This window comes from Botryllus schlosseri, chromosome 10, assembly GCF_051294905.1.
Source record: "Botryllus schlosseri isolate E-star chromosome 10, Bs_hap1, whole genome shotgun sequence".
NCBI lineage: Eukaryota > Metazoa > Chordata > Ascidiacea > Stolidobranchia > Styelidae > Botryllus > Botryllus schlosseri.
Window position 1 is genome coordinate 24,268,867 of NC_137245.1, and position 11,345 is coordinate 24,280,211.

General features: G+C 39.1%; 4 protein-coding genes across 4 annotated transcripts in view; 3 read left to right on the forward strand and 1 right to left on the reverse strand.

Moving 5' to 3' along the window:
• Positions 1-11,278, reverse strand: part of LOC145448355 (adhesion G-protein coupled receptor V1-like) — a 94,180-nt gene extending 82,902 nt beyond the window's left edge. Inside the window, exons 1-20 of the mRNA XM_080326736.1 lie at positions 10,511-11,278; positions 9,969-10,114; positions 9,168-9,282; positions 8,971-9,111; positions 8,382-8,486; positions 7,455-7,570; positions 7,266-7,386; positions 6,600-6,713; positions 5,747-5,979; positions 5,469-5,675; positions 5,196-5,342; positions 3,645-3,805; positions 3,489-3,577; positions 2,722-2,908; positions 2,426-2,512; positions 2,247-2,358; positions 1,415-1,541; positions 1,218-1,356; positions 370-444; positions 161-310 (exon numbers count right to left, since the gene is read on the reverse strand). Coding sequence (XP_080182862.1) covers positions 161-310; positions 370-444; positions 1,218-1,356; positions 1,415-1,541; positions 2,247-2,358; positions 2,426-2,512; positions 2,722-2,908; positions 3,489-3,577; positions 3,645-3,805; positions 5,196-5,342; positions 5,469-5,675; positions 5,747-5,979; positions 6,600-6,713; positions 7,266-7,386; positions 7,455-7,570; positions 8,382-8,486; positions 8,971-9,111; positions 9,168-9,282; positions 9,969-10,114; positions 10,511-10,711 — 2,773 coding nt within the window. The 5' untranslated portion in view covers positions 10,712-11,278. The remainder of the gene's footprint in view (positions 1-160; positions 311-369; positions 445-1,217; positions 1,357-1,414; positions 1,542-2,246; positions 2,359-2,425; positions 2,513-2,721; positions 2,909-3,488; positions 3,578-3,644; positions 3,806-5,195; positions 5,343-5,468; positions 5,676-5,746; positions 5,980-6,599; positions 6,714-7,265; positions 7,387-7,454; positions 7,571-8,381; positions 8,487-8,970; positions 9,112-9,167; positions 9,283-9,968; positions 10,115-10,510) is intronic.
• Positions 1-11,345, forward strand: part of LOC145448361 (uncharacterized) — a 230,016-nt gene that overhangs the window by 50,956 nt on the left and 167,715 nt on the right. The window lies entirely within an intron of this gene.
• LOC145448364 (vesicle transport protein GOT1B-like) overlaps positions 1-11,345 on the forward strand; it is a 109,389-nt gene that overhangs the window by 50,956 nt on the left and 47,088 nt on the right. The gene's annotated exons all lie outside the window — the stretch shown is intronic.
• LOC145448356 (transmembrane protein 214-A-like) overlaps positions 1-11,345 on the forward strand; it is a 245,912-nt gene that overhangs the window by 50,955 nt on the left and 183,612 nt on the right. The gene's annotated exons all lie outside the window — the stretch shown is intronic.

Below are 11,345 nucleotides of genomic sequence, written 5' to 3' on the forward strand. Positions count from 1 at the left end.
CTGAATGAAAAGTAATGCAGAGAATATAAGACGCAAGCGACAAAATGAGGTGGCATGTGGCGGAGGGCGAGGTCGATGTTAGGTCGTGGTCCGGTAGTCCTGAAGACTGGCTAATATTACTCTCAAAAAATACAAATACCTGTGATTGTTTTCTACTAACTTATATTCTGAACGCGTCCCGGTATATCTTCACCATCGTCTTTATCAGGCATGAAAAATACACCGTTAGGATCATCGCTTCCAGCCATGTTAATGGTGACACTATGATGTTCGCCCACAGAACTCTCAGGAGTTCCGTAACTGCTCAGTTCTGTAGTGCAGTGAAATGAATGCAATCAGTTGGAATGAAAATGTTTGAAAATGAGTTACCGAGTGTAAAATTTTGCTCCAGTTCAGGAATTTCATCGTCCCTCGGCACCAGCGATATGTTGATGACACGCATTTCTGGAACGATACAGAACAAAGCTTTGGTTTTCAAAAAATAATCCGATGGCAGACGAAAGCAGAAAAATCTTGAATCATTAACGCTATATCATTAAATATTACCGTAAACGTAACAGCTAATGAAACAGGTTACAACATATGGCATAGTCATCTAGCCAACACTTCAGGTTGGCGATTTGAGATAGCAATAAATCATCGGTCATTCTTGTTAGGGAGATGATCCATTGCTAAATCTACCTATATCAATATATCTTCAAAAATACCTACACATGTGATACAATAAAATTTGGAATAGGAATAGGCCTATATCGAGTTTTTGTGGTACTGGCATTTCGGTCATAAGCATACACAGCAGGGAGGGATTACAAACAGCCTTGACTGGACCTAGGTAGTATTTAAAGTGAATCGCGGACAGTTCTTGGTCTCAAACGGTGAAATATTGAAAATTAAAATTTCAAGATGAAATCACAGACAAAGTTTACGAGTTCAATTTTGTCTAACTGAGCAAAAGATAGCTATGCGTCAATACTTGATAATTTAATTTTAGCAAAATAAATAAATGTAACAAATACTGTTCCAGTCGTGCGTTGTAAACTTCAAGTTCATATTAAATATGACTTGGTACTTGCACAGATGTTTAAATATGACATTTATGATCAGTGAATGCCCATCCACAATCAGTTTAGGTAAAGTATATGCAATTGTGCAGCAGGCCTATATGCAATCTTAAAGTGATATTTGAATTTAAAAAGTACAGAATCAAACGTAAATACCTGGCTCAAAAATCAAAATCTCCGGTATGCCATAAAACTGCGAAGATCCATTTGGATGAATATCATATTCTACCATTCTTGTCACTAAATCCCCTTCTGACCTCACAATAGTGAATGCTAACGTTTCACTTTCGTCTTCCTGAGTGAGAAGTGGTCAATGATTAATTTATTTAACTCACAGTAAAATTAAATCTTACCGTTACTGAGGTTACTGGAGCGGTGCTGTTGGCAAATTGGAAAATACCACCAGGACTATCATTTTCTTTCACTAATATTCTTTTTTCCACGTGATTTTTTCTCAGTTTTTGGTCATCTGGAGTCACACTACGACAAGGTATCAAAAATATCATTTTGAAATTTAAACATACTTGATGTGAAAATTGAAGTAAAATTGGCTGAAAATCGAGGTATGATAATATCAGATAGGGTCAAAGTAGCTACTCGTATTAACAAACTACAAGTAAATCTTACAAAATGGAAATAACTGCAAGTTTACTGCAAGAAAATTGAATTACATAATACTGACCAACTCCATACCAATCTATGCAGCCGACGGTGGGCCAGAGAGATTCCACTCTAGCTGTGTCAAAACTGTAATTCTTGATAGTCACATTTGTAAACATACGGACCACTCCTATTTTTTATATATAATTTTGACATCAGTAAACCTGATGTGAAGAGCCCCATGCATGTTTCTGACCAATGAAGAAATGACCGCATAAGGTCTATATACATAATGATCTAGCAATGTCAAATATTTTATAAGTAACAAAGGAGAATGTAATGTTATCGTAATGACGATATTGCTGGTTGATCATCGTAATTAAGCACAGCAAAGTGGTTTGTTGAGTGCACTCACACATTTTAATCATCATTGACGCATCTATCACCCTCCCACTACTCATTTCATGGGTTACTGTGTGATAAAATAGGTGTTAACGTGGGCACAAGGTATAGATCACTAGGCTGATTTCAGCGGAGATTAAAAGAAATTCCACAATGTAAACAATGCACACACAAGCGACATACCCATCAATCCGCACTATAAGCACTTCATCAGTTTCCGGGACATCGTCAGGCAAAATGGATATCGTGAGTGTAGCAGTTTTCTGCCCGGGAAACAATTTGAGCTGTGACGGACCTGAGACGGAAATGATGTGTTAATGTTAATGCATATATTTTTCACAAAGTCACTGTTCACAGTCAACCTGGTTCGTAGTCGGAGCCTCGAGTGATCTCCATAAGAGCCATTTCACTTCTGTATGAAATATCCAAAGTCACTTCATCCCATGTGCCTGGAAATGTATGGTATAAATATATTAAAATATATTGAAATCTGACTATTTCAGGCTGACACTCTTCAGAGGTAATCGTCAGCAACTAGTAGAGAACTTCCTCTGAATACCCCTGATGAGTATCAGCTGAAAATATGCGAGTTACTTCAATATGAAAGTTTTGTCTGTTCAAATATTGAAATTACCTTATAATCTACCAACTTGGTTACCTTCCCGGGATATTTCTAAGTCGATATTCTTTGCGCCATCTTGATTCAGAGGTTCGTCCACTTCCAAATCGCTCGACCCCACAAATCCGATTTCACTGCTCGCATATTCCTCGGATACTTCTATGGTAGTGAGCATCCTGGTTCCAAGCTTAGGTGTGGCTGCTGGTAAGATGGGTTCCCTATCATCCTGCAGGATAGAGATATACCATAAAGACTTGATATCACTATCTGTGTATTGGCAAATGGCAGCAGCAAATTCAATGTGTAGAATTTCACTGGATATCTATCTGTTCAGTTGACCGCGTGATTGTGAAACCTGGAAATTTTTGCTCTCAAATTGACAGCATAATATTCCCTGGTCTTTCTAACATTGACAATCAATATAATGAACATGAATGTTTTTATCAGTTGTTAAAGGATGGGCTATTCGGTTCAAAGGTTTCAATATGTTCATTATAAATGGAAAAGTATGATTGTCAGTCAATTAATTATGTTGCTTCACGAGAGCAAGGCGTTCGCTAAATTCTAGTTCACTAAATTCTGTGGACGGAAACAGAATTGATCGTTAGGCGTTCTTCCAGTAGATAGAATAATCTAATTGACGCCTGCATTGGGATTTATAAAAACATCAGTGGTACCCAAAACCTCATGTTATCTCATGTCGAATTGATTTACAGGAAAAGTCAACAACTGATGTACTCCTCTATACGTTCAGTTCCTGATATTGATTAAGAACTGAGAGACTAGGGAAGCAAACAGAAACTTACCAGATAAACTTCATCCAAACGTATCCTGAAGGATGAATCTGTGTGTATAAACGCCGACTCTTCGATCTCCAAATTCAAGTCGAAGAAACCTTTAAAATACGAGGGATACACTCGTTAAAATTGCAACGGCCAAGCAAAGAACGTGATATATTGTACCTTCTCCGTCTTCAATAGTCACTGTGCCAGTGGGTTCCACCAATATTCCAGGCAAAGCATCTCTGATATCGACAGCATCAGGAGGAAGGTAGAAAGCAGTGTATGTCACATTGATTCGCCCCACCGTCCCACCAGATCGTTCTATGGTCAACTTGATTTCCCTTGAAAATATAGGATTCTTCGCGATCACTCGACAATATCACAAGTGCCAGATCTTAATCCTTACAAGGAAGAATAAGAAAACATGTCCTATTTTTGATTAGCACCTATCGCGATTCTAGCAATGCTCATGACAACTAAATTCTTTTGTTGAAGTAATAATTAGGGCCATTTAAAGTCATTTAAGTCATATTTTTAGTATAGTTTAAATGAAAAGTACCAATTTAAGCGGTGAAGCAATCAAGCACTAAGAAACTAAGGCAGTTACTCGTTGGGGTAGCTGGTCGAATGCTGCTCAATATTATGCCGAGGCGTAGGAAGGTGAAGTTATTGTAAAGAGCATCAAAAATTCAGTCAACGATCCAAAGTTGACTATTCAGCCAATTTGCCTCCACTATAACAATATTTCAAACATAATACTGAAAATGGAAAACTATAGCCTACGTACACCGTCAACCTGATGTGGTGTTGTAATGGAAAGTTATAGCCTACGTATACGCCCATGCTGATATAAATGCCCTTGATTTCGGAGAATATCCGCTTGAGCTCAAAAATGACATTAAGAATCAATTGGACAAAAACGATGTGAAAAAAATTATGGAGCTACAAAGACGAGACATTTCACCATCGCTTCATGCAAGACTGCAAAAGTGTCAACCCACATCAGCGTCTGTGGAGCGCTCATTTGCCTTACTAAAGTCATTTTACATCCAAATTGTAACTTCAAAGACTCTAACATTCCGCACTACATGAAATTGTACCACAACCGTGGTTTCAAATAAAAATGGATGTGTTATGTTGCGTGTGTTTTACTCTTTAGTTCCGGGAGTGACGTTGTTCGCATGTAAAAATACACGATTTGCACATAAAGTCATATAAAGCCATATTTTCCGAAAAATAAAGTCATATTATGGATTTTTAAGGTCATATAAAAATGGCCCTAGTAATAATTCATGTAAGATGATTTATTATTGGACAAATATCGCACAATGGGAGTTGCGCCCTACTTTCAAGTATGATTGTGGCTCATGATGTCTCAAAGTAGACAACTATGCCTATTTTACACAATTCTGCTATCGCAATTCACACCAGTGATGGGCTGACTTGAGTCATTTTTGTACGGGACTTAATTTGACTCGAATAACTTTACTCGATTTTACTGGGAGTTTTAGAAATGCAGATTGACTTGAAGGTGACTCCTTGATAAATCCACCAACTATAGTTAGCTATGGAATCAATCAAGAAGGAGAAAAAATCAGTTGTGCCAAGTTAATGAGTCTAACAAAAGTAAATTGTTAGGTTACAATGACTTAACCATTAATACCTAATTCAAACATCCAGCATTTCAATATTACAAAAAGCAAACATTTCCCTCCTCAAATGTGACCAAACCTTGTATCAGCCTCCTGGTCGAAGACAATTTCACTTCCCCTTTGTATGTTCACAATTCCATAAACATCATCCGAGTCCGATATGTAGATCAAAGCTTCGTATTCGTCATCCAGTTTGGCCCCTCCCTTCACAGTATCGGCTAGAAGGCTAAAAAGTAACGTCTATTAACCTGGTGCACATTCAAATACACTATTGTAATTCTATAACCAACAAAGTTTATGTGATGGATAAAAGAGGCAGTATTATTGCGAGATAATATGAACTATTGTTTACCTAAACGTGAATTCTTGCGCTTCTCCTGGTTCATTGTCCGACGTTACGTTGAACAGAATCTCGTTCACAGTTTGGCCGTGCGTAAATGTGAGAGTCCCTTGATTTGGACTTATCGCGCTAAGGTTCCCGTTTGACGTTGACAGACTCCAATCTACTGTCACTGTGTTAAAGGAGCCTCCTTTACGTAGTATTCGTACCGGCGGCAGGCTAAAACAGATAGTCATAGCAATATTTTACTATATATGATAATTGATAATGGTACAATTAGCACTACTTACAATTTTGGTTCATCCTCGTGGAATATGAAAATTTTCTTTTCCGGGTCCTTAGCGCTGGTGTTAGCATTAGAGAAATCAATGGCCAGAACACCGTTAGCCTCGTCGTTTGCTTGGATTGTGATGACGCACGAATCGGGAGACATGATAACTGCATCTCCGACGATAGATTCGGGAAGCAGCCTTATCGTGAAATTCTCTGACATTTCCGCTTCATCATCGGGCACAATGAATACCTGAGATGAATTCGCAAAAGTGGATTGTCAATGAATTAGGCATTCATGTGCGTAACCCATAACTAGAACGAGGCCGATATCAGATTTTTGACCCAATACTGATAAAACCGACTAGCACCTTAACCAATCAACCCATTATATTCAGCCGATATTCATAAGATATGGCAACTAGATACAGGCGCATTTACGAAGCAATTATTAATCGGTCAGGCTATACCCATAACCCATTGAAGCACCTAGGCTGGGAATATTCCCATTCCACTGCAAAATCATTAATCACCGGGTATATACAGTAACTTTTCAATACTGGTCCATTCTACTATATTACATTTGCATGTTTAGATTAGTGCAGTAAAACCGTGTATAGTTCTTTACTACAGTAAGTCCAGCGCTGACCAACATTTTCAGACATCTACCAGTAGCTGTTACAATAGTCATGTAAAGCTTTCATTAACAGAAACTCAGATGTAATTCTATTGACTGAGTGAGTGCATACAAGGTTTCAGTCATAACTAGAGACAGATAGAGAAAATAGAGACAGATTTCTGCCTTTGCATAAGCCGTAGTATGTCAAAATGAGCAAATAACCGGTTTGAATAGAGCTTCAAGATGAGACTCACGTCGATTGTGGCGTTGTGCATACCGCTACCAAATCGTATGGTACCCTGTTCTGCCACGTTGTAGTCAAACTTTGGAGTGGCGGTGCCCGATTCAACTTCATAACTCACAAATATCTGAAATGCAGGAAAACTATGCGATAATGGCATGTATAGAATCAATATCATGAGAGGCAGAATATGATGACAGAAATTTAATGGAATCCACCGATGCTATCTCAAATTGTAACAACATCAGGAACTCCCTGTAAAAATCATAACAGCGATTGAAGAAATTCAAACAATATCGTCATTGGCTATTACAAAAAAACAGGCATTTTGAGACTCGACCCAATGTGACAGAAATTTTTAGAGAATAAGTTCCTACGACACAGCTTAGCAGAACCCCTGGTTGGTATAAAGATTACAAGGAAATAAATAGCAAGTATTGGAAGGCTCCAATAACATTTTGTTGCCCCGTGCAATTATACTTTTGATATCGTATGATAATTGGTACATTCTGTTAGCAAATGTGTAGTAATGAACCTACCATAAAATGATATAAAGGCTGATTGATGACATGAGCTGCAAAGCAGAGTCAATCTAGGTTGCAATATTATGATTACTATATTATCTTAATGTTATGCCTATGATTGCGGCTGTAATAATCTGTAATCATCACTGGGTCACCTCATCTTCATCTGGACCAATCCGAGTATTTCCATTTTCATCGAAGCCTCTGAGTAGAACCACAGACAGAGCATGAGCGTGATTGTCCTCTTCCTCCACTTTGATTGTGGAATGACGAAATCTGTATATAGCAGTGTGACGATACCCGTTTCCATAATGTCTAACACTAGGAAAATGGCATCTACAAACCTCAAGGGACTGTCATTGGCCCGAATTATTAATTCAACAGATTTTTTCTCTGCATCCAAAGTCCCCAGATTAATATTCGTAAGATTCAAGACAAACGTTTCGTCATCTTCTGGAATCTGTTAAAAACATTGACCTATCTTGAATTCACATTCATATGAACTATGCACAAAAATCCGAAAACAATTCAAGTACTTTCTATGCCTAAAGCTGCATATATTACAAATTATCCTAGCGATATTACTATAAAATAGCAGTGCCATATTTTTGTATGTTTAGCAGCATATAGCATGCAATAGGAAATTTGAATCATTGCCAGTCAGAATTCAGTAATACAAACAGACAAAGTTAACAAAGTACTATACTTTTGTGGTGTAATTAAGTAGGTTTTCCTTACTTGCACTACTTAAGTACTTATAGTTTTAGACTACTTTCACTTCTACTTAACAGTTTGCAGTTATTTGGGCAAAGCTTGGTTTGGAATCTTTACTTATTATTTAATTGGAAATTGTTACTTCTACTTGCACCAGAGTAGATTTTTATGACAACACTTCTACTTTGACTGGTTGTACCATGTCTGTAAATACAGTATATGGCTGCAGTTTATATTGTGCTATTTCTCTAGTTCCCATGCTGAATAAGACTAGTTCAGTTTAGCCTGCTGTAGATCTTGAGCTAGTAGATATCAACTCAAGTCAGTTTGTTATGTTTGTTTGTAACTTCCTCCTTGATTATACCCCCATTTTTGTACGAAGAAAAATACTTAAAATTAGCATTTCCAATTTTTCATGGGCAAAGTATATGATCAAAACACTATTGCCTCATGTTTACAAATAGTCGGAAATGTAAGGACTATGCCATCACCGCTACCAACAGTTCAGATACGCTTACCTGCGCATGGTAATAACGCACAAAATATAAATTGCTTACTTTATCGTCCTTGATAAATATCTCGAGTACGCCTTCGACTTCGCCTTCCTCGATTACAATTTCGCCGAAAACGGGAAACAAATCTTCCGAAGCGTCGTCTTCAGCCTGGAAATTATAGCATAATTAACAAAACAATGTAGTATAGATGTAGTGGTGTAATGGTGCCGCGAGATAATGAGGGTTGCCGTCGATATATATCAAAAATGAAGGACAACCATATACTGATTAGAATATGGGACGCTTATGACTGAAAAAATGTCATCAATGAATACAGTTCAAATGACGATGAGGCCGCCGTGATAAGGCTCCCAAATCTCGGGGTACGCCCGTGAGCTATTTGTTCCTTCAGGGGATGCCGCGAGGACACAAAGGTTCTAGAACCACTGGCCTAGCCTTTCAAGTTCATTGTTCATGTTCATGTTCAATGTTCATAGGCGCGAGTTCTTCGTCTGGTCATTTGACTCTTGTTGAAGAAATTACTCTGTACATCGGCGCTTCAGCCATACACGATTTAGGCCTACTAGTGTAGCAATGCTACCAAAGTAATGAACACTGAACACAGTGAACAGACACCAAAGCAAAAACTTACTTCTGCCGAAGACGGAGCATCCTTTTTTCGCGTAATTTCGAATGTCATCGACACATTATTGAACAATCCTCGACTTCGCTTCAGGGGTAACGAGATGCTGCCGTTTCTTCCGGGTGACTCTTCAGCATATATTACGTTGTCCTAAATACGATAGGCGTCGGTATACCGTTCACCTACTAAGACAGCAATCATAATACCGTGTCTATTGAGAAGATGCCACTCGCGTCATCATTTGCAGCAATTGTGACAGTAGCAGTACTTGGCTCGACAATCTTGACATGCGAGCCTGGTTTCGGTACCTTGAGCCGGAATCTGTTGTTTGAATTGTACCGAATCAAGACATTCTAAACTTTTGAATTCAGTAGGCTGATGCCTGGTGTAGCTAATAGACACAGAGGTTAGTATACGACCCGTCATGAATAGGGTAACTACGAACAGCAAACTTTCGCAAACATGAACTAGAGCCCGGGCTATATCAGAATGTATAGGCGCTACCGATATCAACAATACAGCAGATTATTGCTGATATTTTCTGTCGGTATCAAAATAAGACATATTTCGGCGAGAAATTCTAATCAGCCACATATATCTAGTTGTAAACATCGTTTATTTACAATAAAGTTCGAGCCTCTGGCAGAGATTAGCAGACAGACATACTCCAACGCCATTCCAACGACCGTAATTGTAGTGCAAGAAACACAACTCGAATTCAATGCAACATTGCTGAAGACCCAGTTACCGAGCGAGATAGCGTAATGGTGGAGCGTTCGGGTTCAATCCGTGACTGGGTCAGTGGGTCAGACATGAACATAAAGTCGATATCTACAACTTTCCCGCCGGATAAAGCTTGTATCGTATCTCCATCTCCAAATCACCTCGATGGGGCAGACGATGGCTTCATTGGACACTCGGACTGGCCAATAAATATCGGCGGGAGTTGACCGGTACAGGTGTTATTATGGAGACAGATATAGGCTGTTATCTAGTGATAACCTTACTTGTATGTCTCGTCATCTTCTGGTAAGTCGTCATTCTGCACGAAAATGGACCCTGATCTCCATTCTCGGTCCATATTGTTTGTTTCGAAACGACCAACCCAAGACTGCGTTTTGAAATCATTCACGTTTCCGTGGGATGGATCGACCTTATAACAATTACAGAGGGTAAGTTATATTACATTACACACGATGCAACACTTTTGCTTCTTCGTGTATTTTGATCCATTAGCACGCACTGTTCAGCATTCAGAACTAGCAGTATTAATAGCTGGTACTTAGAGATCCAGAAATATCCAGATATGACGTGCACATTGTACTGAGTGTACAAAGTACGAAGCACGTAATGGCGATCAGTATTTGTTGTATGTACGAAGAGAAAATATACCGCCAATTGACTCTTGCAAGACCAGGTAACAAATAGTATTTTGCGTGAGGGGTTGCATCTGGCCTCAACTTCTGCGACGAAGCAATGCTAGCAAGAACTGACCGTTCCGCAGGATGAAAAATAGCGCGGTAGCCATGTGTAAAATAACAATACAAACCTCCACGATCACGGTGAAAGACGAAGACGACGCCCCGGTCCGTTCCACGACGAAGGTAAAAAACGAGGTTTCGTTCACAAACCCGTAATCAGATTTGCTAAACTTTACTTCAACCGCGCCGGAAGATACCGCAAAAAGACAAATTATCAGGAAAAGGCTTTGCGAAGCGCATCTTGAACTGCCTGACGAAGACTCGCACATTTTAAAATAATACCTACATAAAAATATCCATTTAGAAACACCGATTCTGAAGATCTGTCAGCTCAATATTTCAAACTGATGAAGTCAACTTATAGCTATTCTATAACCATGTTTGATCTCGGTCGAGCTCCAATGTAATTCCAGATACATCTCATTGTTGAAATTATAGGCAGGCCTACATGTGATGGAAGTGACCGCACTATCGTGTGCTACGTTTAATATCGATGTCGCCCTGGCAACTCCAAGAGTCAAAAACTCGCTCAAGCGCTGTTGACTGGATGAGGCGACATTAGTCAACAAGCTCTCGAAACATTAGCTTTGACCATTTAATTGTGACCAAATTTTCCTCCATTAAGTGTATCAGTATTCTCGACAGCTTCACGCCAAAACACTGCGAACGATACCGCCGATACTAAGGGATTAATCATCACACTCTTCACCTGAATTAATTCAATATTGATGGGTCCTGAATGCATTTATGCAATATTGATGACGTAACGTGCCAGATGCGGACGCACATCAGCATGTGGCCGATATTATTCGGATGTATACTTTCCCGACCCCATAGTAACGCAGGCAACTGAAGTGTGGCCCGTGAATCATCCGCAACACACCCCCGGAAGCTACATACATA